The sequence below is a fragment of the Bombus huntii genome, unplaced genomic scaffold, assembly GCF_024542735.1.
Source record: "Bombus huntii isolate Logan2020A unplaced genomic scaffold, iyBomHunt1.1 ctg00000075.1, whole genome shotgun sequence".
Lineage (NCBI taxonomy): Eukaryota > Metazoa > Arthropoda > Insecta > Hymenoptera > Apidae > Bombus > Bombus huntii.
The window spans coordinates 66,940-93,381 of NW_026099333.1; the positions used below are offsets into that span (position 1 = coordinate 66,940).

General features: G+C 33.7%; 2 protein-coding genes and 1 long non-coding RNA gene across 3 annotated transcripts; 2 read left to right on the plus strand and 1 right to left on the minus strand.

The window, feature by feature from the left end:
• Window positions 1–351: 351 nt before the first annotated feature.
• LOC126876469 (uncharacterized) lies at window positions 352–2,548 on the plus strand. Its single transcript, XM_050639317.1, is given in 5 exon segments — window positions 352–804; window positions 1,012–1,194; window positions 1,197–1,826; window positions 1,910–2,012; window positions 2,086–2,548. Coding segments are annotated over 4 exon segments (1,362 nt in total). The 3' UTR covers window positions 2,006–2,012; window positions 2,086–2,548.
• Window positions 2,549–5,938: 3,390 nt separating this feature from the next.
• On the minus strand, window positions 5,939–21,256 carry LOC126876466 (uncharacterized). The gene is made up of 3 exons (XR_007694212.1): window positions 19,994–21,256; window positions 6,815–6,946; window positions 5,939–6,219 (listed from the first exon to the last, which is right to left on the minus strand). It is a non-coding gene; the product is annotated as an uncharacterized LOC126876466 (long non-coding RNA).
• Window positions 21,257–23,355: 2,099 nt separating this feature from the next.
• Window positions 23,356–25,664, plus strand: LOC126876447 (uncharacterized). The gene is made up of 2 exons (XM_050639302.1): window positions 23,356–24,353; window positions 24,441–25,664. The coding sequence occupies exons 1-2, from the start codon at window positions 23,480–23,482 to the stop codon at window positions 24,767–24,769; spliced, it is 1,203 nt and encodes a 400-aa protein (XP_050495259.1). The 5' UTR covers window positions 23,356–23,479; the 3' UTR covers window positions 24,770–25,664.
• Window positions 25,665–26,442: the final 778 nt, after the last annotated feature.

Below are 26,442 nucleotides of genomic sequence, written 5' to 3' on the forward strand. Positions count from 1 at the left end.
GTGTAATAATAAACGCATACGTTAATATTCATTGGCATTAGTGTAATTGTAAGCTTCACTGTAAATTTAATAAAATTTATAAGAACGGAATTATTAAAAGGGTATATATGTGTAATTAAACTAGATTCTATTCTCAATGTTACTTCATTATTTTATTATTGTTTCATATATATATATATATTTTTTTAATTTACATGTGCTTCTAAGTTAATAGAACTAAACACATGTGTATGTATTAATTGCTATATACGTCATAATTTCAACCATAATATTAAATTATGGTATGTATTATTAAAAAGTATAGTTTAATGTATATATTAAATATATATCATTTATTCGTAGATTTCAAATATGGATACTGGATCAAAGAAGGAGATTAAAGAAATGATTACCAAAGATATATCGAATATACATAATTATTCCTTGGATGTTAAAAAATATATTAACAACCAGCTTGAAGACACTCTGGATTATTTACATGGTTTAATTGCTGAAATACCACAATCAGTCCCTGGCCCTTCAACTACAAAGAGGCCGAAAGTTTTGAAGAAAAAAGGTTATCGCCGTAAAGAGACTATCCCAGAAAATGATATTATCAATACTGATAATACAGTAACAGATTCAGCAGTACATGATAAAACAGAAAATAAAGATGTAAAAACTGGGGATGTGCTGGAAACAACAATTGACCGAACAAAAAGAAAGGCTGCAATAAAAGCTGCAATTAATATTAAAAAGCAGCAGTCAATGTCACTTGTTACAAAATTACGAAGGCTAACTCTTGATGATGACAGTAATGTAAATGTTTGTGTCATATTATGATGAAATTTAATACTTTTAATCTTACCCCATATCTTATGTTACTAATCAATACTAACCCTTATATGTAGTACCCAATAATGTTTGATATCGGTTAATTAATGCGTCAAAATCTAATTGCTTATACAATTGTATGTACATTGTGTATATAAATACTACTATAACGTTGTTAAATATATTCTAAATTTTTAGAGGAAACGTGGAGGCCGACCTAAAAAAAAGGAAAGTGCTAGAAGTAGTTCAGATGAAAAAAACACAAAAGGTCCTACAAAACATAGTAAAACAAAAAAGAATGTTTTAAGCGAAACAATTTCAAAAGAAGATGCAATACAGCCAGAAAGGATTGAACCATTAAAGTCTTCAATGACAACAAGAGATAGATAGACAACAATATAAAGAGAACTTTTTCACGGAGTGAAAACACGAAGGGTAAATATTCTAATATTATTGATGATACAGTAATTCCATCAGCAAGAAATGATATTGAAGATCCTTCAATGTGCGAGGATGCACTTGAGAAATTTACTCCTCTTATGAATTCCACGATGGACATCAATTCTACTTATACGCAGAAGATGATGGACGCTACCGCAATTGTAGAACCTTTATCACCAATAAAATCAAACGAAACGGTAGTAATTAATAAAAACTTGGCTAGTAGTATAGGAAAAAATAATGAACCTAAATTTACATCACGGTCGCCAATAACTCTGCAGGAGGAGGTTCAGCAGCTGAATCAAGCGATTGGACTCACCGAGTTCGAAGAATTATTCGCAGAAGATGAGCCATCCCGTGAAAGGGAAATGTCTAATAGAAACATGACGAAACAGGACATTCAAAATGAAATGAAGAAAAATGTGCCCGTAAGAAGGAGAATCGAGGCCTTTGAAAAAGAAAAAATTTCAGAAAAAGCCATTGTTCAAAAACTGGCACGAAGATCTGTCGAAAAAGCAAAAAAAATCTTATTAGCGAAACAAAAGAAGGAGACTCAGATGATGACATCGCAGGTAACATTACAAACAGTATCAAAGTATTCTTCTGTTATAAAAACACAAGCTATTATTCATTCGATATTTTATCCAAAATATAGCTCCAAACAGCAAGGTCCACTTCTGTTTTGCACAGTAAACCTGACGACGACACATCGGACGATGAAGCCAGACCAAGGCGTACAATTCCACATTAGGCGCAATGTAAGTGTTGTTTTACTTAATGAGTTAATAAACATTATAATGCATGGAGTACTCGAATTTTTATCAATCTTAGCGTACATACGCGAAAATGAACTTGCAATGCAACGATAAATTCCGAAGAAAGCAGTCTATAAATTCTTTGATAGAAGAATGTGCACACCAGATTTAACTGAAATGTTTGAAAATATAGATAGGAGTAGATTACAACGCACGTCCAGTGCAATATGGAAGACACCACCGCGTTATTCCATGATGGAAAACGAATAGAAGTTATAATTTGTTAAACTGAATGTTGTTGATTTCAAATTGTGCCTTAGAGCAGGAATACTTGCCATACCTTGCGTGTAATATAAAAATGATGTTACATTGCAACTATCGTTAAAAGATGTATGTGTTCTTAAAATATACCAATGAACGTAAGACTATTTCACTTTTTATATTTTAGAATGATCATAGGCATATATTACTTTTATTATACTAATCAAATTTTACCATTTTTTCTTATTTATATGTATCTTCTTAAGAATTAATAAATAAACCAATTAATAAATAATTGTTTTGGTACGACTTTTTAATGAGAAGTAAATTTTATTAGATTTGCCTTATTATCACTGTCGTGTAATAATTCGCGAGATACGCGTGATATAATTCGCACGATTAAATAGCACTGGTGATTTCGTCTCTTCGTGTAACGAGGAGGGTCTGGTAAATGGGTCGACCGTGGACGTTCAATCTTGTAAGAGAACAAACGGCGGCACCGTATCGTCGAGCATTTTTCTTTCGGTCAACAGCCATCCATTTTATATTTAGCACATTCGGTTGCGACGCTAAATTTTCGTTACACCACCAGTTGTTTCGTCTGAAATTCGCGTGACGTAAGTGCATTACACTCTCGCATCCGTCAGCCATTCCTGCGACCACTTCGCGTGCGTTAACTCGATAATATTTCGTCTCTGTTACCTTGTCGCCGTTGCTGCTTGACACATCTCGCTTGCTGGACGACTGATCGATGAAAATTAAAACGGGACGCAGATTTACCGTATCGTTATTTTTGTGTCAGGTATTCTCTTTTTGCCGTTTCGGCGAATTATTTTCATTTCGAACTTTTTTAGTCTTATTGTTACGTCGATTCTTATATTTCAAGATCTAGTCTTGTACGTACGTTGGGGAGCGCTTTTATTTATTGATTCAATAAAGAATATCGTTGTAGGTGTCATACATGCGAGTAAAAGTAACGAAGTACGAGCAGTTTCACTGTAACATACTTCCTGATAATTTCTCGTTATTTATACCATAAGAAAGTATCAAAGAGGAACTCTTATCTCGAACGTGGATCTATTTGTCGATAATGCATGCGTGTAATACTCGAGTATCGTTCATACAGCGTAAATATACGTGCAGATACGTAAACCTTTTATGATTTTTGTATCAAAGGCAGACCTGCTATAATACTCGCAAGTGAAATATAATTCTACGAAAGAAAATGGAGCAAAAGAGTTTCGTTGGTAATATATTCTTCCTTTTTCATCACAAGTTTCCTCTTTGTTGTGCTTCTGTTACATTATAATCCTGTTAGATTTACGCGCGTAAAATTTCACTTTGTTGCACTATATCTCATCATCGCCATCTGCCGAACACCTGTGAGAAACGCGGTTTACTTTGTCTCAAAGCGAGCAAACGTCTAATTTCACAAATTGGATTTTCATCAACAGCGAGAAGGGCATATGCGATGTAAAGGAGGCTGTAAGGGCGTCCTAGGGCTTACGGTGGTTGTCACGATGCCGGAAGTGGCGCCGAGCAGACACGTCAAGGGAGAATCAGAATCGCTATTGGGAAAACCATCACGAACATTTGTCCTTCCCGCCACCAAAATTCTATCTTCTGAGATATTTTTCGCGTTTCCGAGGTCATCGCCACTCTCCTTAACTTTGCCTTACGATGTATAATATCTCGATGTTACGGTAGTTAGAAATTTGTATTAATTTGGAGAACCTTGCAAAAGTACGCAAATCTGCTACGATAGTCGGATAGAGAATATCGGCAGAGATCTGTTCCTTTATCGTGAAACTCTCTCGGACAACTTAGATGCTACCAGATATCGATTTTCGCATCCAACCATTTCGTAATAAACGTAGATCATCCAAGAAATTTCTCAATTGTCATCCGTTAATTTCGCGCAACTTTTGCTTTATTTTAGCTATGTGGGAACCTATTAGTGCGCAAATGTTACCCCGAAAATGTTACTCCTCTGTGCCAAATATCGTTCACGTGTATAATCAAAGTTGCATAAAACCGCGTACAATTGCATCAGGAAATTTCTAATAATTTGCTCGTCTCGCAGGACGAAAACAGGCTCACGAAGGATCCCTCTGTCCTGGCTATCGAATGTACCGCAAGCACGTAGTTTCAAGTGTCCGTTCTCTAGAAAATTCGAAACAATTTATGGTCGATGGTCGAGTGAACGATGCAACGGTCGAGTCGGAAAGATCAGAAAGACAAATCGTCATAGTTCGAACAGACCGGGAAGCAGAAACGCACTTCCATGATCATTTGTATCGTTGCTCGATCTGTTGCTGCTCAATGACCGACCAAGCTGTTGATTTTTCTTTTTCTGCGATGCTACTATACTCTACACTCTATGCTTTATACCGTTCTTTTGCCCGCTATTTACCTTGTACGCGAACTTTTTATCGCTAGTGGATTGCAAAAATCCTTTTTTATCACGAATTTTACGTGACAATGCGTAGGTCAAGGTGGACGTAAGACAAAGGAAGGTGTAGATAAATAAGATAGGGTGTATTTAAAAATAATAAGTTATTTATTACAGTTTATTTAATATGTATACAGGCTATTCGTATTATAGCAGCGATAGCTAGTGTTAAATTAACAATGACAGTTTCTATCGTAGTTAATATTATATTGGTTATTGGCCATGACGAAGGCGAATTTTGATAGCCCTGGTCGAGGTCGGTGGTCTGGATCTATAACAAATAATACTATATTAATATAGCAAAGAAATGTCGTAAATATCGATATCATTTGCAAGGCGATTCTTTTTGGGCATAGTGAAATTATGTTGATCAGTTTGTGGATATTAGGTTGAAATTAGATAATAAAGTTATAGATTTACCCGTTTTAAGGGATTGTTCAGGCGCCGTTAATTCACTGGATATGTCGCCCTGAAGCAGGATGTTTAAATTTTAGATCATATATTGTACTGATAGGAAGTATTTTATCGATACAATTATGAGTTTATTTGATTAAAATATGTAACGTAGTGTCTAGTCACCAAACGAATTAGTAGATCAGCCGTGAACAATGGCAGTAATTTGTATAATAACAAAGGATAAGCCAAATATAGCAGAATGACTCATCGGCTAGCGGGAGGTTGTGTCTAATTATCAAAAGCGAAAGAAATATGAAAGATCCTAGTTTGTAGGACTTGTTGACAATCAATGTCAACAATTTTTTCGTTTGGTCCATAGAATGTTTTGAGTGGGCTGTATTTCGACACACGACAAAATTGATAACGTAAATAAATCTTATATATTTGTTTCAAGAAATGATAGCTTGTTTGTGAGCGGTATCTTTAGACAGGTTGTTGAAAACTGGATGTTAATTCGGATTTTATATTTTCAATAACTTCGCATGAGTATTTTAGTCAAATCTAGCACGAATCGAACAGGTGAAAACAATCTATACGGCGTTCGTGCTGAGGTGGTATGGTGATAGGTGCGTAAGGAACTACTCTTGGTGTTTTTAACGAACAATAGTTTATTTAGAACTAATCAACAATCAGAGTTAACAATTAACAATTAACAATTACACTTAACAGACAACTGGTAACAACTAACAAATAACGATAGACACCGAGAGATCATTCGACGCGTTGCTATGCAAATAGTACCGAGGAGTTTCACATTTAATGGCGTAAGACAGACTGCCTGTGCTTTTGTTTCGGATCGCGCAGATTCTTCCCTTCGTAGCCCATCGATATCCCCCACTAGCGTGCATTCATTAGATGTGCCGCCAGTGCTGGCACGTGTATGCTCTTCCGAGAATTCGGCGGAAGGAGTGTGAAGATATCGATGGTACATTGGGCACGTCGGTGTTGCGCTTTGGCGGCGTCGCGCTTTGCATCCGGAGCCGTTGAAAAGTTCCGTGGCCCGTGCCGCCACAGTGCTTGGCAGGTTTTTATTTTGTTTACCTAGTGGATCGGTATGATAGAGTTCGAGACATGTGGAAAGTACGGCTTCCAGGCAAGCAGGGGCTGATTCAGCGCATTAAAATGAGAAGAAAATTTCGTATAAACGTTTTCGAGTAGACGCTTGCTTTGTGTCACAGTACTTTCTTACCTATCTTTAGAGAAATTACTCGAATCGACCAGTTCCAGTTTCTACGGAAACGCGAATGCGTCGCGTCATAGATCGTCCATCTTGTTCGAACAGCTTACACGAATTTGTCGAAAATTTTGATCGTCACGTCAACTAACGTTTTATAAGTAAGAGATTTTAAACGTCCCCGTATTTAATAATCGAACGGATTCGGATCCGAAGAGCGTATTGGTCCGGAAATAAGGCCAGCACGATTTATCTATTTTCCAAGAAATCGTTCATCTGTGTAATGTTTAGCATCGCAAAATAAGCTATAAGCGGAACGTATGGTCATATTAGGCATATTATGTTATATAAAATTTTCTTCTTATTTCAGTATTCAGAATCAACCTCTGCCATATTTTCCACCTGTTCTGATTCACCTTGTATAATATAATAACTCTATGATAAGCGCTTAATAATACATACAGTGAACTTGTACAGAGTAACGTTTGCTGACTGTCGGAGGCACATTGTTGCTGTCTATGCAAAGACAAGTGCCCATTTCTTGTCGAAGAACTCCAGTCAATTCTAGCGTTTCACCCACATAAGTTTTCAACGCTGAAACATGAAAATATATAGTCGTTATTTTTTAGCTTTGCCTCTATTTGATCTTCATCTTATCTGCTTACGCGCTTAATAATAGAACTAGGTTTGGTCTACGTAAAAAGTAACTTCTTTTTATTAAGACTCATATTTATTAAGATTTAATAAGATACAATTTATTAAGATACATGTAACGAAAGGCAGGAAGTAGTAACATTTTACGTGAATTTGCATGGATCGAATATGCTGATGTGCTTACGAATAAGAGAGTATTGATCGATAATTATTAAAGCCAATTGTTTGTGACATGGAAATAAGCAAAAGTCATTTTTAAGTTTAAAGATCTTTAGTTTAGTATTGAAATGTGTTTAATGTATTTTAGCAAAAGTAGATAAAATAGGAATATTAAAAAGTTGTGTTTTGAAGACAAAATTTGACAAAAATGATGCATATACAAATGCTATCTGTGGTCATTAATATATTTTTTCGTTATCGACAGAACATTTTCTCTTGATTTTATTGACATATTGGATTAATCACTTCTTTAAGTTACTCCTTGTTGAAACAACATCAAAATCGTATATTGTTTCATGCTAAAAAATCTACTAAATCCATTGACAGTGAAACGATATTTCGTATACGGTTCTTACAAGAATTATTATTATTTAAGACTTAGGAAAACGTATATACAGTAGCCACGCACACTGTGCGTATTTCTGGCGCGCGTTTCCGTTCAGTGACAGTACTTCGGCGGACTGGATTGCCGAAGCGAAAGGGTTAAAAATATACGATAAAATCACATGTAGCTCTCTATTTGTCTAGTCGCTTTTGTAGCAATATCACTATGTCCTCTGACATACTTGAGGTTTCTTACAATTCACAAATTAAATGAACAACTGTGCAAGCGAAATCGCTGCTGTAGAATCCCCGCTTCTGCAGAATCAGTCGTATGGATTTCAAAATTTAGTGTGTCGCCGGGATTAGCGTTATCCAAAGTATGCCACAGGAATAGAACATAAAGATATTTCTCAAAATTTGTTATTGCTGGTATGATATTGCTGAAATACAAGGCTGCAGTTTCTTAATGTCGTCAAAACATTCAGTTCTTTTTTGGTCAGTCACTTTTCGCGTGTGTCACGACCGGCATACTTCAAATCCGACGGACTGACGATAGAGATAAAGATGTGGCGGCACTCGGCGACAATGTATATCGCTGATGTGCCTAATGAACCATCAACATCCCAACGGTCCTTCCACCGAAGGTTCTAGAAGAAAGAGCACGTGGCAACGATCGCGGACGCCTAGCAAATGCATGGACGGTGGGGATGTTGAGGGATGACAAAAGAAAGTAATCGGATCCGATCGAAAGTAAAATCATAAGAGTCAGTCTTAGAAAGTCACGCCTAGAGTTCGGAAGTAGATTGTAAAGTGTATTGATGTTAGAAAAAAAATAAAGTTTTCTTTTTTTATTTTTTTACCTCAAATTCCTTTTTTATTTTGTTATTTTACGTGACACGTGCTTTGTATTGCTCTGTCGAATTTGAAAGTTTCTATTACGATAGCGGATGGTGCGAAAGACGCAAGTTTCTAGTATTTTAGAGATGTCTGAACGTCAGCTGCGTGATTATGTAACAAAAAATGGAGATATCCATTGAAATATTTTAACACGCAAGAGATTTCATGTTAAGACAATACACGCAAAGTAAATACACACGAATATAATAGTATATCCCTTTCGATGTCATTCGATTTTTGTGCCATTCATTTTTTCCCCGATATATTTGAGCGATTCGAGATAAACAGGATACACTTCTAAACAATTCCTCTCAAAAGTGGTAGGAATTAATATTTTTTCTACTGAAAACAAATAACTCTGGAAATATTGAAAATGTAAAAGAATAGGAAGCTTAAAATCCGTTCACTTGTCGATGCAATGAGCAGAACAATACATATTTGCGATAATAAGAAGAATATCTCTAATGATACTGTAGTATCGGGGAGAAGGGCCCAAGAAACGTCGAGCTAACTACAGACAATGTCGCGAGAGCCGAGGCGCTGTCGGCTCCATCAATGCATTACCGGGTCCTTCAAGTAAATAGCCTTGCCGAAAAGACCTACGTGACCCTGGCTACGAGCGTCTGCAGAACACGTGTGCGGTGGGCCTAGCAAAAGACAATAGAGTGCTACAACGGCCGGAGAGTCAGTCGAGAAGCAGAGTGCGAGTTGAGCGGACACGGAGTGTGAGTTGGCGTGCGACGATATTGTAGTCGGTCCTTTTGTTATTGAATATCACTTATTAAAATACACTAAACTTTGAACTCTACCATCATCACTTGTCCTTACTCTAAGAAACCATCAGTTACTACAATACTTTTAATACATCAAAAGGCAAATACTATAAAAAGATTCGACGCGCTCTTTGAATACAGCTACTATCAAGATGTATAAACATTAGTACACATAATTAGCCTAGATCGTGTCGAAGTAGTAAGTACGTATGTACTTTTGACGAATTTTTAAATTCAAAATTCTTTTGAAATCACGTTTAAAATACAGTTATTCTTAGAATATGATTTAAAATATAATCTTCTTTCTACTTTTTGCGTAATTTATTACGTAAATCATTACTAAAGAAAGTTACTTTCCAGTTGTGTTACAAAGTAATCCACTTTGTACACAGGTATGTAATAAATTGCCAGAAACTTTGATGAGAACGAACTTTTTATTAAAAAAAAGTGACATCTTTCATGTATGATTTCCTCTTCAATCTAATATTTGCTTGGTAGTAGTATATCAAATATTTTTGAGCTAAAAGTAAGTAATAAATATTCGGTAGGTTTATATGCGGAATGCATAAATAATTGTTATGAGTATTGAAAGTATTACATTTTTCTGTCTAAATCGTTTCGGTTCAATTTGGAAAATCTTATTCTGCGTGTGCAATTAATATCAGCAGCATGTCAACTCTAAAGTTTCATATCACGAAAAGAGTTTATGCAAAAGACGAATAAGAGTTAAGTTTGACATCGAGTAAAGAAAACCCAATTTGAAATTGATCTAACAGTGTTTTTCTAAATTATTTCTAGGTATTGTTCAATTTGTTCTTTTCTCAATATTGTTGGATTTAATTAACGCAGCGTCATATTTACGCTAATATCTGCTTGTTAAGCATAATTTTAATATATAATAACATGATCTATAACTCTTTACAATTTATATTTTATCATGGCATATGTTTTAGGATATTCTCCGGCTTCTTGTAATTTTTATTCATACCTATTCCACGTGTATCATGTTCTCTTTATTAACTTGAAACGTTTTACACGCACAGGTGTACGCGAGTACTATCAATTACACGTACATACAGAACTTCCTCAAGCTAATATTATCAACTCTAGAGCTATTAATAAATGTTCATAAAGGGGATACTTCTTCACGACATGTAGTTTAATAGTTTATTAACACATTGACTGCCACGCGTGTTTTCAAAAAAATCTGCGTCAGGCCACGCGTACAGCAGTACTAAGCGTTCTCTGCTAGGTGCTCCTATCGATATTTTAGTAATGCGAATCGCTCAAGTGATGGTCTCAAGAATGATCTTTCGTTTCGCTTGTTCGCTACATTAAAACCGCTAGCTGTTGTCGAATATAACGAAGGAAAGTGTGGTATAGATTATTCCGATCAAATGGTTTCTTATGCCACCACAATTAGAAAAGGAATCAAATGGTACAGAAAACTTGGCATTCAATTCCTTCTGGGAATTTCTGTTGTAAACGCTTTGACGGTTTACAAAATTGCAACAAGGAAAAATATAAGTATTGGAATATTGTTATTCTATAAATTTATTATTATTATGTTATTTTTATTTATTATTATATTATTTTTTTATTATTATTATTATTATTTATTATTATATACTGTTATTTTATAAATTCAGAAAGATAGTTATATCCACTGTATATACTACGTACATATATGTATAAAATATATGATTTTTTAGGAATATCTCTCTACTTTAAACTGTTACTAGCAAAGATACTTTGCAAGTAGCATTCTTATATGTTGGATTACAAGCTATTTCAATTAGCCTTGTAGTGAATATACTGTACAATATTTGTAATTTTAGCGAATGTCGTGATATTGTTCTGTAGGAGTACCAAAACATAGTTATCTTCTATTAGCAAATAAAATTCTATTTTTGATGAAATTTAGTAAAAAATATTAAAGTATCCGAGGAACAATTTCTTTTGCCTGCAAAAGTCACTTTGAGCAGGTGAAATCGAATCCTCAAGATTTTGATTAACTTGTGATGATCCGAGATACAGTAAAACTTTGCATCGCTCTATTGAAAAATATTTGTGCGCTAGGAATAAATCTCGAGTAAATAATGAGTTTACTATTTTAAAGATAAAACGTGTAACAGGCATTACATGTAAGAAATACAATGCGGGCAAAATAACAGCTCACTTAACATTTCTGTTAATTTCTAAATACATAGAATTTTTCACCAGATTTCACGCTTTTATTGGAACAAACAAATGAAAATGAACAATTCCGTGTAACATATTTCGGAGCCATATTGATCTGATATGTCAAACATATACATTGATATCTCGAAAATTAAAAATTATTTTCTAGAGTTGACATGTTGTTTCTCAGGTAAGTAAAATGTTTTTTAATGTATACTATATCTAATTTATTAAGTGTAATTACCAGTTATTTGCCCCACTTTTATAATTTCCTTTGTATATTATATACATTATAATCTAAAACGTATTTGTTCAACGTATTTGTCGTCCAATACCGATGATTTAGTCATAGACCGAATTTCTTTTACCTGTAAGTTCAATATTTTGGCAACTGAGACTAACTTAGAAGGTGTCCGTTTAATTTTTCTTCTACCTTTTCCATAGAAAAATGTCTGAAAGTCCAAAACAGAAAAGAGAGAAATGGTCAGAAGAGAACATGAATGGGGCTTCGAAGCTACTCTTCAAAAATAAAATGGCCCAAAGACAGGTCACTGAAGCTTTCAATGTTTCAAAAACGACGAATGTGAAGTCTGGGCACACGTCGAATGCGCAGATCAAGAAAATATTAAGTGTTTTCCATACGATATACATAAAAATCAAATTTGAATAAGAATATGTATACTGACATCTAGAGGACTTTTTAAAACATTATTAACCATTTAGAGCAAAAGATCAAATAATTAAATAATTGATCGGTACTGGACGACAATTTTTCGTTTCCTACAAATTCCGACATTACTATTCTTGCACATTGTCAATTCGTCAATTCGTATTATTGAATTTCATAAAATTAATTTTCCTACTTTTATCAAGTTCCATTTGTGCTATAAAGTCACTTTGTAAATTTTCATTTTTACCAACTCTAGCACAAGGTACTGTGCGACTCTCCCCTGCATCTTATTTTGTATGTGATTCGAAATCCAAATTATTCGATATTTTTCATACCAAACTACGATAAAGATTCTTAACAATTTCTGCAAGATTACCTATACTAGCATTTATGACGTTCCTGTCTCACAAGATCAATAACCAAGCCTTTTCCTCGATTCTTTTTCTCTGATGAAACGTTAAATAGTTTTCTTCCTTCTTTCTGTCCGGATGAATTTTATCTTTTTCGTAGGTCATTGATATCTGGTCGCTTTTTTAAATTACTTTTTCCGTAGTTTTCATGTCGCAATAAAGAGATTAAAAAATGCTGGATCAAAATTCTTAATGTTTTTCTCACCCACTCCGTACTGTTATCTTTCTGTTCATGTTCAAAATAGCGAATAGAGGTACATATAGAGGCGAATACTTCTGTGTTTAGTCTATTGACACCCCCTCCCTCTCGCCCCTTGATAAGGTTGACTCGTGTTAGATTACAATATCAGTTTGCCTAACAATCAGAACTACATGGAATTTTGGGGATATACAGGCTGAGTCTTCAACAGCAAACCACCTGAATAATTCTTTCAATTTTTTGAGACGCAGGGAAATGTTTGAAACAAAAGTTGTTTGGTTTCGAGGAGGCTATTACGCGATGGAAAAAGTTTTTCTCAGATGGACGCGTTTACGAGTTTTAAAGAACACTTTAATAGGCTTCGTTTTTTTTTAAGTGTAGCCGTGTAGTTTTGAATACCTATTTGTCCCATTGTTGCTCTTTTGAAGACGGATTTAAATATCGCGGTCATTTAAGGTCACTCAAGGTCATAAAACGTAGTAAAATAGTCCAATCGTAATGTGTGTCCAGAACGTAATGTTTCAATATTCCGAAACAAAGGAAAATGGATTTACCATTTTCAAGATAAGCGGCCCGTTTATAAAACACCATTAAACTAGGAGACGCAATCAATTGGAGAAAAGATAAATTTTCTGTGACTACTTATCGTACTCGAATTCGACTCTACATCTTCGTTACTTTGTCGAAATTGCTATGTATAATAATTATTAATTATGAATAACGAAAGAAATCCTTAACCGAAAAATACTTCGTTATTCAGTATTCGTTGTTTAATATAATTATAAAACACCAATCAATAATAACACAGGTACTTCACAGTGAGATATTTGAATTATTCATCTAATATAAAGAATAAGAATTTTGGAACAAGAAATTAAACGATTAGTACAAACATTCGATAATTGCACGAAAAAGTCCTCTACGTAGTTACACAGCCGTCGTGTCCACTTTGAGAAGGACAGATTTCCCTGAGGTATCGCGGAAATTTGGCGGTCCATTGCGATCAAGCAGTGTAACATGATCCAATATTATCAGTTATCGTTGAGACAATGTATCCGAGTAATCATTCAAAACTGAAAATTGCCTTATTTTAGGCTTTTTAAAATTAAATTTCCACTAACGCATTTGTAGGATTTCCCCGACTAAAATAAGATCAAACATGATATAATATGAATAATATTTAATTATCAATTATTAAGTAAGCAAATATGTTCCAAATTTTATCGTGTTTGGTGTCATTTTAACCAGTAAAACGCAAGAAACATATTAGCAAAAATTTCATTGATCAAAAATCGCAAATAAGAATCTTTCAACTTATCGCCAGCCTTTAACGAGGCTCTCTTTCTCTTTCATTCGCGTTGTCAATTTTGAGGAATAGAGTCTCCATAATTGTAACGTTTCAGTCCCGATTTTTGTGCAATTATCGAATGTAATTATTAAAATTGTATACACGACATATTACAAACATTGAATCGAATTTTTTTCTGCAAAACGTTATCGAACACGAAAAAACGAACACGAATAATCGAATCGAAAATTACTAAACGATCGGCTGTTGGATAAGTGTTTACTAAGAATCTGACTAAGTACACTCTCTTAAATGCAAATGACTCATTGAACTTTTTTGATATTAACTTTTTAATGAACGGCAATCCTCGAATAAAATCTTACTCAAACTGATAACATTAACAAAATATTTAAAAAATGTCAAAATCGGCGGTATCTCCTTTTTTTGTAAATATTTACCGGCTATTGAATCCATTGATTCTCGATTGCCTTATCTGTTTGCTTGTGTATATCTTTTATATATACATAGATGGATACACAAATAAGTTTCGTCTATGGCGAGATCAATTTAGCCACCTGAGTAACCAGCTATCTTTCGAATCAACAGATACAATACCGATACAATGATACGACATGCGATGTACATACTAGAAACGTTACAGATTGAATCAATGAATTAATGAATTAATGAAGAGTAGCTGCTAATCATTGGTAGGATACACGCTTGTTAAAGATCGAAGATGTCCCTGAATTAATTAGCTTTGAAATTAAAAGGTTAGGTATGTGGGAGATTTTGCGTTTGAGGAAAATTATTCGAAGATAGCAATATGGTTGATGATACGGAAGTGTAGGGGTAATAGGGTGAATGCAACGAGCAATGTATAATAAACAATTGATAATTGGTAATAATGTATAAATAATTCGTAACGATTAAGAATAGAAGCAGATAGTAATATTTAATTAGAACCCATGTTTTTTTTTCAACTTCCAATTTATGTTCCTTTGATAGCAAAAACTAAAATAGAATTGATTATAATAAATTTTGAATATAGAGATTGAAAATTGAAATGGTTTATCAATTGGGCTGATTTCAAACTAATCTCGTAAAAAAGTTGTAAAGGGGGAAAATATAGCTTTAAGAAATACGCAATTAGTCGAGTGTTTACGGTACGTGCCAATAACAAGACAAGCTTTTGACTTTTGGAGAAGTCGACTGTAACAAAAATATATTATATTATATTATATTATATATTATATTATATATTATATTATATATTATAGCTATAATTTTAGCAGATACTGTTTATCTATTTCGTTTTGCGTGTTTTAACGTCCTCATGGTGTATCGTATAGTAATTAATGCATCAGATTATATTGTAATATCGGAAAATAAGGATAGAAATTTTTTTTTCGATTACTTACAATTTATTAATATTAAATTGAATATACAAATATAAATTGGACAGAGAACGATATTTATTTAACGGAACTAAATGCAATACTCGTATCTATATCAAATAACTTTACAGTTATTTGATCACTCTCGTCACAACGAATCTAACACACACACTCTCTCTCTCTAACAACTCTATCAATTCTCACGACTCTACTCTTCGACAACTCGAAACCTCTAACGACTCTACTCTTCGACAACTCGAAACCTCTAACGACTCTACTCTTCAACGATTCAATTAGCTCTGACTCTCGCAACACACTCGCTTTTCGACTCGCATACTCTGACCTCTCGGTCATCGCTCCTTGAACCCGAAACCGTCCTTCTGCTCTAGCGTTCTTTATTGTTTTTTCTCATATCTCTGTAAGAACTAGGTGACTTTAGTCACATAGGCGCTCTTAAATGTAAACGAACCACAGAAGGACGACGTACACGGTTTTTTCTATTTTCAACCGATCTCTAATTCAAATTTATTCTACGATATTACAATATACATATTGGTGTTTGTAGGTAACACGTTATACAGAGTGGAGAAGCAGCATCAAATTGTCACGATTGCAAAATAAAATGAGTGAACGGCTGGTGAACGAGCAAAATACTCGTACAATAACAAGTGAATGTAAAGGGAGCTCTAAATTCCAAGAAATTCCATTTTATCAGCCGAACAAAATGTATAATCTGATAATGTTTTGAGGATAGTAAGTTAGGCAGGCGAAAAAAACAGGTGTTAACGATCAAGTATAACAGATACACAGTAGTAAATATTCAACAATTTTTCAACCGTAATGTATTTATACACAAATCTGCGTACTTTGTATCAAAGTTTCTGTTGAAAATGACAACGTGAGTTCGTGCTCGCCATCCATATGCAGATGCGTTAGTGATAAGAAATAGTAACTAGAGGATGATGCTAGTTACAATCGATAGATTTAATCGATAGGCTTAAGATGCTTTTTTGTTTTTATCCCTAGTTTTTGTAAGCGTGTGCAATAAAGGCTTTTTTTGGCTCAGAACGGTGTAATAGATTTATCCATTCAATAAAATAATAACTACTCTGATCTTACCTCTGAGTATAGAAATAACAACAGTTTCGATACATATATTTTTATGTACAGCATGTATAAAAAGTGTCAGGGCGTATAAGTGTCCACTAGCGTGATTTCGGAGGATCGGAGCCTCTGGATCGATTGATTCATGCAAAATTTTGTAAAAATTGACGTTTGCTGGCACCGTATGCTACTTAGCACGAGGATCAAATGGAACTTTACTGGGAAAGTATATTTGGATACCATGATGTGCAAGATATTATTCTTGTATATGTAGGATTTGTATACATTTTTGTATACATTTGTATACTTTTTTTAATCAATTTAATCCTCATTTTATCAATAAATCCAATTATTTTGCCATCTATCTCTATTACCGACTATCGAATTGTTCGTTGTTCCAAAAATGTGTTGCGCGCAATACTGGGCACTATTAAATAAATTTTCATTTAAATAATTGTTTAAATGTTAAAAGACAGAAATAAATTATTTGCAATTTCAACAAGTTTAAATATATTATTTAAAATAATGAGATTAATTGTTATTTACAAATTTTATTTTCTATTATTCTAAAAGAAAGCTAATAAAATCAGAATCTTTGTTTGAAAGTCTTTTTTCACACAGTAGATAATTCTGTAATAATGTGAAATCACACTGATTGCTCCATTCTGTTTATCACGGGCTATCCCACCTGCTAACGAAAACTTGTTGTTTTCTCGTTAATGTCACATTGCTTACTTTCTATCTGACTGCGAAATATAAACTTGTTGCGAATAATCTCGATGTAAGACCCAATGGAATTTCAACGTCATTTCTCCAGAAAACGGTTCAATTGCGACTCATAGCTTATTTTCTAAAGTTGGCAAGTTGGTCCTCGCGATGAGTAGACGTTTGTAAAACTGTATCATCTAGAGTTGTAGAATTAAGGTGGTCCGGTCAAATAAGTGTATTTTTTATATACTCTGTACATATACAGGCTTTTCCAGAATAATTCCATACCGCCAGACAGGATAAGACGTCAAACAAGAAAAAAAACATTTTTCTTTTCTTCAGCTTATTTTTGCGCGTAAACTTTTTGTATTTAAAGCTAAAGTTTGAAATAGTTGTCGATACTCTGTCACACTGAACGTATTTCATTGTAAGCTAGCTCAAGCAGAAACAAAGCCTTATACAAGAAAACTTCATCCTCTTCCTTTGACTTACTTTTGCATACAGAAAAATCTGCAGTCTAAGTGTGCTATCCTGAGATTCCTTGATTATACATATCTTTTCTAAATTTTTCGTTTCTGTTAACAAAACTTCCATAAATGATAAAGTGCAGGTATTTCTAAAGGGAAAAAATGTAAAGAAACTAAAATTAACGCCCAAACACCCAAAATTTCAACATTAACCCGCCATATATATATTGTTAAATATGTAAATTCGCACGTTCGTGGGGAGACGCGATCTCGAGGAAGTGCGCCAACGGGAGTCGTAAATTCCCGTTACGATTGACTAATCGACGCCACGAATCGTTCAATCCCTTATTTCTTTTGGGATAATAAGGGTAGTTAACTTGAAGAGAACGCTGCTATTAACAGGTTATTATATATGTCGGAGATGAAAGGAAAACCGGAGCCTTCCCTTTGCAATTTTGAGGAAGCCTTCTAATGCTTTAGCCTAGATTTTATCATAACTGTAATTAAGCAATTGTCATTTGTAATTGTTTGACATTTGTGAAAGCGAAAGTGGGTTCGAGGTGACAACTGGTCGCCGAACGTAGCCACGGTCACGGGATAAACGTTTTGCCTGACGAAGGTGTGGATCGGTTGTATTGTTCTCCCTAGAAATCACATAGAATTGTACTTTAGAGATGCTGATATAATGGGACACACGTTGTATTAGGAATCAATCTCCAGACAGAAACAGGTAGTCCCATATAACGTAATACGTTATAACGTCATCCCATATAACGTAATAAGTTATAACGTCATACCATATAACATAATACGTTATACCGTCATACCATATAACGTATTACGTTATAACGTTATAACGTTATAACATATAACGTAATACGTTATAAAGTTATATCATGTAAAGTAATACGTTACAACGTTATACCATATATCGTTACATATGTCACGACCGGCATACTTCAAATCCGACGGACTGACGATAGAGATAAAGCACTCGGCGACAATGTATATCGCTGAAGTGCCTAATGAACCATCAACATCCCAACGGTCCTTCCACCGAAGGTTCTAGAAGAAAGAGCACGTGGCAACGATCGCGGACGCCTAACAAATGCATGGACGGTGGGGATGTTGAGGGATGACAAAAGAAAGTAATCGGATCCGATCGAAAGTAAAATCATAAGAGTCAGTCTTAGAAAGTCACGCCTAGAGTTCGGAAGTAGATTGTAAAGTGTATTGATGTTAAAAAAAAAATAAAGTTTTCTTTTTTTATTTTTTACCTCAAATTCCTTTTTTATTTTGTTATTTTACGTGACACATACATCGACACTCTGTGTTACCACAGATTTTATACGAAATAGTGAAATTGGAAATCAAATACTGTATTCAGAGTTAAAATATAATGCTATATGGAAATGAAATAGCACTTCAAAGACTTGATAGATTTCGTTAATAAAATAAAGCAAAATAAATCTTTAATTCACTCACTATGAATTTATGGCATTGATTAAAATCAATGAATGTAGAGTTACTTCCGATTAAGGGTACAACTGTTATAAATTAAGAGCATAATTACATTGAATTAATGGGAAAATGTTGTTATAAATTATTGTTATAACTGTTAAGAATTAATGATATAATTGTTTTAGATTAATGGCTTAAATGTTATAAATTAATGGCTTAAATGTATAAAATAATAGTTCAAATATTGTAAATTAATGGCTAAGATGTTGTAAATTAATAGCCTAAATGTTATAAATTAATAACTTAAATGTATAAAATAACAGTTCAAATGTTGTAAATTAATGACTTAGATGTTGTAAATTAATAACTTAAATGTTATAAATTAATAGCACAAATGTTGTTGAGAATTGTGGATCTTTGAAGTCGAAATAATGTTATAAGAACACTAAATTTATACTGAGGATTAATTTTAAAATAGTAATATATTTATTTCATGGACGATTTCTTATATATTCATCGATACACACTTGCACGCGTCTCAGCACTTTCTTCTATACCCGACTGTTAACCGACTGGACAGTTTACATTCATCTGTTTTCGAGACGCCGCGCACACACATACATCCACACGCTGATGTTCACATACAAGTATCTCTACTACACATTTAACCCAGTCCAACACAGAAAATTATACATATCTCAACAAATGTTATAAATTAATAGTTTAGACGTTATAAATTAATTGCTTATATGTTATATATTAATGGCTTAAATGTTATAAATTAATAGCTTAAATATTATAAATTAATTTCTCAAGTATTGTAAATTAATGGCTTAGACGTTATAAACTACTAGTTACAATGTTGTTATTTGATATTTTTTTTATTTACCTTATATTTAAATTCTTCTTGGATGTTCACTGTCCGGAATTTCAGGCACGAAAGAGCTCGCGCGCGACTTCCGCGTTCCTTATATATCTTGACAAGGTGTCGAGATGTCAATCAAACGTTAACGATCTCTTGACATAGCAAAGGAGGGGTTTTCCATTGTAACAAAATCAAATTGAACAATTTCTTAATTTTTATCGTAAATTGGCGCCTTCGACGATTTAATACGGTATCCATTTTTATCATTTTAATAGTTTCTACAAACTAAGACTAAATTCACACCTCCTTGATACTAGTTTTCGACTATCAATTAGTTTGAACAAAAAGGGAAAAGAGCCTAACGGCAGTCGATGACGTTACTGTGAAATATGTTATGGTATTTAAATAATCAGCCAGATAAAATTCATATTAATCCTTATATTATATTATCGATATTCGTTCATTTACTCGTGCTAATTACAAAATAAAATGTTCTCTTTTCTTGAATAACACCGACATCACCGTCTGCGATATTTAAATTTCTTATTTAATGCTTATTTAAAAGTCAGGTACCTTTTTAATTCCTCTCAAGTTAAACGAGTAAATTTACTCGTTATAGTTGTAACATAAAATGGCTATTTTCTTCAATACCACTTGCATCGCTGTACGTGATACAAATATTAATTATGTATCGAATAATATGTACCAATTGGCTGTAATCGCGGTTAGGTATTTCTTCGTTTGATCTATCAAGAGATCTATTAGGCTATTAGCGAAACACTTATTGATTCCTCAAAGATGTATCTTAACTTAAATCTTAAAGATTAACTAAATGATTATATTTGATTAGTATTCGACAGTGTCTATCATATTCAGCCATCTTCTTTTATAATTGATACTGCTCGGATCAATTATTTTATAATAAATTGCAGATTATGCCACGGTATATTATAAGATATTTGTCTATAGCTCTTTTTTTCTAATTCATTGATTTTATTATTAGTCTCGTTGGTTTTTCCTGTGAGTATCTGCTGTACGTACATTGGAAATACATAATGGATACGTACATTATATATATATTTTAAAATATAAAAATAAAAAATTAACAATACTATTATAAATATTGCTATTATAATTAATTAATAATAATTTAATTAGATAATTAAATTAAAATAATTTATAAATATTTAACGTAATAAAATAAAATTTTTTAATAAAATTGATAAAAATTGAATTATCTTGTATATAAGTATATATTAATATATAATTATTAATTTTAAATATATTAATTTTAAAATCTTTATACATACATTTAATTTTATAAAAAAAATTAAAATATAAATATAAATATTTTAACTTTAAATTGAAAAAAATGTATTATATATAATTAATTATTTATATATAAAAATTAATATAAATTATAAATATTTTATTATCTTGAGATATATAATTAAATTATTATTAATAATAGGTAATATTAATTTATAATTACTTATTTATTTATATATATATATACGTCGGGTTTACATTAGAATTAGGGTTAGGGGCGTGAAACGAATCTTCGTTTGGGTTACACGTTGTCGTTATGCAATAGAGAAGACATTGACTAGTGCAAATACGATTACCATAGAACCGGACAAGTAACCGTGGTTATTAGATATTCGAGAGACTAATGACAATGATCCTAGGTTCAATAACGAATCCGCGGACAACGGGACGGTAGTCGTACGCACTCGCAAAAAATCTAAGTCGGATTCTGTGTTAATATTCGCTGACCGTAAGGAGTTAATCCTTTTTTGTCGATGAGACCGCAAGAGAGAGAGAGAGACTTTCCGACCCGGTGATACCCCAGAGGAAAAATATGACGGGGTGTGTCTAAGGACACGAAATCATCGGATTCGTCGGGGACATCCTACGTTCGGAAAGTAAGGGAAATTGACGTTGCTGCTAATTGGCCAATCTCCATATCGGTAGTTAGAAAAGGATGCTAGCCGCCCTTGAGGGAGGGTTGCTAGTGGGAGACGTCGTTCGTGGAAAAATAGGTCTCTCCTGTCTTCCCGTAACTGGGACAAAGACTGTGTATCTGTTGAAGGATTTTAGGTAACTAGATATTAGTGTTTATGACGGTCCTCGGGCTAGCCGATCGCGTACTGTGGAGACGCGTCGACATCTGGTAAACATCCTGCCCGGAGAATAGGATCTGCGTGTGGCGAGCTACGGGACAGAAACCGTTGGAATGTTTACTGCCATGTGCCGCTACAAATCTTTCTTTTAAGGAGAGCTATAGGATTACTTAATGCCTTTGTTAGATGGAGAGTTCGTCCCGTTGACCCTGTGACACCAATTACCTCTCAGAGAAAAGACATCGACTCCCGACTGTCGGACGCCAACGCCGCGACGCATCTTAGTCCCCATCAGAGATAAGGCCCCAACCCCGACTTTCGGACTCCTTGGAATCCACACCAAACCCCCCAACATCCCCAAGCCAGGGTGTATATAAGCCGAGACTTCACCCAGCCCGGGGAGTTCTCGTTCTAGTTGCTGTTCTTGTACAACACCCCTTTCTCTGTTCAACGTTATTCTACTGTAAGTGCCAAAGTCATAATAAAGTTCGATAAAAGAGAATTAATAGTTGGGCTACGACTCAGCTTTCTTTTCTCTCGCAACCCAAGTACCAACTTTACGTGACATTTTGGCGATCCGTGCCCGGATCCATCAACTTCAAGGAAACGAAATTACGCATTTCGGCATACGTGCATCATTGACGATTGAGGGATCAGCGGACCTCTGCAGATCAGCTCACTTTACGTGAAAACGACTTCTACGGAAAGCGGACTACGGTCATCACCAAAACTGAAACTGGTCACGAAAAGAAGAATATTCAGGTAAAGAACTGGATTCTTTTAAATATTATATACTCGTCACAATAGCTTCGCTAGTACAGATTCCAACAACAGTACAATAACCACTATGAGCAAAAAATCAGAAGACACATCTTCTGTTAGCCCTATGGCTACTGGTGTGGATCCAAGTATTCGGGCCATACTAGACGCTATGCAGAAGCAGAACGAAATCAAGTTAAGAAAACTGTTAAAAGAGACTATTAAAGCAGCGACTAGTCGGAGTTATCAGGGTAGTTTAGTTTCTAATAATTTGAACAAAAGCTTGGAGAAAACAGACGTTACTGTAGGAAATGAAGAAATGGTTTTGAAAGAATTTTCAAAAGAATTGCAGTCTAATGTAGAAAATTCTTATGAAAAGAAAGTATCAATTGACACCGCTTCACAGGATTATATTTTCATTAAAACAGACTTAATGTTTGATGTCAATAGCTCAACAGAATACCAGAAAGAGTCTGTGAAACGAAGGAAAGAAGATATTGCGGTATTGTATAATGATTTGTCACCATCTTCGTCACAAGATACTCAAAATTTACAAGAATGGTTTGACAAAAAAAGTAAAAGTTTAGGAGAAGCAGAAAAAGATCATAACAAGAAGGATAATATTTCAATGAGAAATATTTTGGACGGCGATACAAATAAAGAAAACCAAATTGAAACGAAGGAATTAGAAGCAGTTAGTAAATCAACTGCTGAAAATGATACAAAATCAATAGACAACGTTGAACAAAATATATCATTAGAATCCATACAAAAAGCAAGAGATAATGCTTACAATAATGAACATTTGCTTATAGAAGAAGACCAAATGATGACAGCGAAAAATGCGTGTGACACTACAGAATCAAAAACTTCAGCAGATCTTATGTCGAGAAATTTAGATGCTAATAGACAAGAGAAGTCTTTAGAGAATAAAGATGACAAGAATCCATCTCCATCTATGTTAGATAGTAGTAAACGGAGCAGTCGTTATAATGTTGCTGCAAAGCCTGCTACTTCGCCAAAATTTGAAGAAATTGTTTATAATCAAGCCAGACAATCAAACACAAATAAAATTTTGCGAAGCGCTTTAAAGACGAAATTAATCGAAGACAAGTGTGAAATAATTAATAAACAAAAGGCATCGGAAAATGTAGAAAATAAATTTGCCAAAGAAGAAAAAAGAGGTGTTAAACAAAAATCAATTTCAGATAGTGAAAACGAAACAACTGATACTCGTCAACGAAGGGAAGTTCTTTTAACGAACACAGCTAGTGATAGCGATAGGTATAAATCTGTAGAAAATGATAATGCAGTAACGGGTGTAATAGCAACTGATGAAGCGAAACATAGAGGCAGACCTAGGAGATCGGATAAAGTCGAAGTTAAAAAAGATGAAGATACAAAGAAGATCCTACAAAATGAGAAGGGTGGATTAGAAGAACAAAGAAAACTCGAAGAAGATACAAAAGAAGAAACTACAGAGACAGAAGTCAATTCAAAAGGTATATTCAATAATAAGTGCGATTTACTTGATACCGAAAGAGCTATTGAAATTAATGATACGGTTCAAGATATTAAATTTACTGAAGGTAGAAGCCGCACTCAAAATGATATGGAAGATGTAGTAGAAGATTCACAAGAATTATCTAATAAAAGTAAGTTATCAGAAATAAGGATTGCACTTAACAAAATTGAATATACAAAAACTATTTTACGGAATAAAAAGAATTCATTAGAAAGAGAAAGAGGAGTAAGGGAAAAGAAGAAAATGTACAGACAGAAATTATTTCAAAAAATATATCAGATGATAAATGTGATTTGCTTTAGAAAAAAAAAAAAAATATTATCCACAAACTACATTAGGAATTTATCTATTTTAGTGAGGAGAAAGAGAAAGGATAGAGGAGTTGATCAATAGACTGTGGCTTTTGAAGCGTTTATGAAAAACTTACAATTTTAATAAAATATTCAATGTAAAGTCTTTGTTATAATATTCAAATAAATAGATGAAAAAAAAACTGAATTTGCATAATTACTCATGGCTTATTGATCAATCATGCGACTCGTTCAGAGGTAACTCGAGTTGTAAAGGCGACAATTTATTAAAAATGGTATATCTGACGTACGATGCATTTGCTCATGTTAAACTATTTAAATAAGTATAAAAATCACGCGAAAAAAAATCTACTGAAAATAATGTTGAACTAGTTAATAATAATAAATCATATAGTGAAACACAAACCTTAAATCAAGATTTTAAGTTCAACAAAAAAAAAAAAAGAAAAAAAGAAGAAAGAAGTTGATAAAATGACAGCAACATGTAGCAGCAGGCGAGAGAAAATAAACCAAATTTCTAAAAGAAGAAACGATGCTCAAGAACTCGAAATTTCTCGAGTGGATATGCTAAACAACGAATTTAATGAACAGTTGAAAGAACGTGAAACAGCAATAGAAGACTTACATCAAATGTTAAAGCATCAATAGGAAATTCATAAAGTTACCTTAAATGAAGCAAGTTTGAAAATAGGAGAACTCTCTGATAAAATTAAATGTTTTAAAGGAAAAGATAGCCAGATACCGAAACGTAATAAATTACTCGAAGAAGAACAGAATAAATGGAGAAGTTTAGAAAAAATGATTACAGAAAGACTTGAAGAAGAAAAATCCCGTTAGGAAACAGCTGAAGACGAAGTGAGAAAGCTTTCCAAATATAACGAGCAACTTCTAAAAGATTATCAAGAAATCCATAAAAAAAAAAAAGAGAGAGAGAAAGGAAATACGCTGAGGTTGTTCATCATAATCACAGGTAAATAATTAAACATGTACCTCAACTGAAAGATAAAATCAATCGACAGGATTTATATGCGAAGAACATAAGAACACAATATATAGAACAGCACAAGATGATCGAAAAATTGAGAGCAAAAGGAAAACGTGTGCATAATAAAGGTAAAGAGAACACATAATGTATCTCCACCAGGGGCATGATCCAAAATTAAATAATAAAATAAAAGGTTTTGTTACTGAAAAGTTAGAGAGATTTCATGACAGCAAAAGCATTGCCTGTGCAGAGTGCAGTGTATCAATGTGCACTAAAAATGCAAGCAACGTGACGATTACTTTTAGAACACCACAAGCACCAGGAAAACACAATCAAGACCAAACAAGATCAAATTCAAAAGTGAAGTTACGTGAGCTTATTACTGCTAACGACCAAAAATTGAATTACGATCCCGAGCATCAACTCGCTGATCTTCAAGTAGAATGTTCCGACAAAGACAGGACGACACAAGAGCTCGAGAAGCACATAGAGGACATGAAGGAGGAAGTGCAAAAATTAGAATTGCAACTCGACGAGTTACAAAAAAAAAAAAAAAACACACACGCACGTAAAAAGAGTTCAATCTTTTGGAATACAAATTGAAGAACTAACAATAAAATTAGAAGAAATAACATAAGTCACAAATATGAAGTTGACTTGCTGGAACAAAAAAAAAAGGCCAAACTTAATTCATGTGTTAGTAATTCAATGGAGGAACGTGAAGCTGGAGCTAAAGATGCAAAAGAGATAAAATGTAGTTCTTGAACCAC

Excerpts from the sequence above, each read along its gene's own strand:
- LOC126876447 (XM_050639302.1), top strand. The coding sequence starts at position 23,480 with ATGAGAAATATTTTGGACGGCGATACAAATAAAGAAAACCAAATTGAA. Across the intron at positions 24,354-24,440 it reads GACAGAAGTCAATTCAAAAG|GTAGAAGCCGCACTCAAAAT; the intron begins GTATATTCAATA and ends AATTTACTGAAG.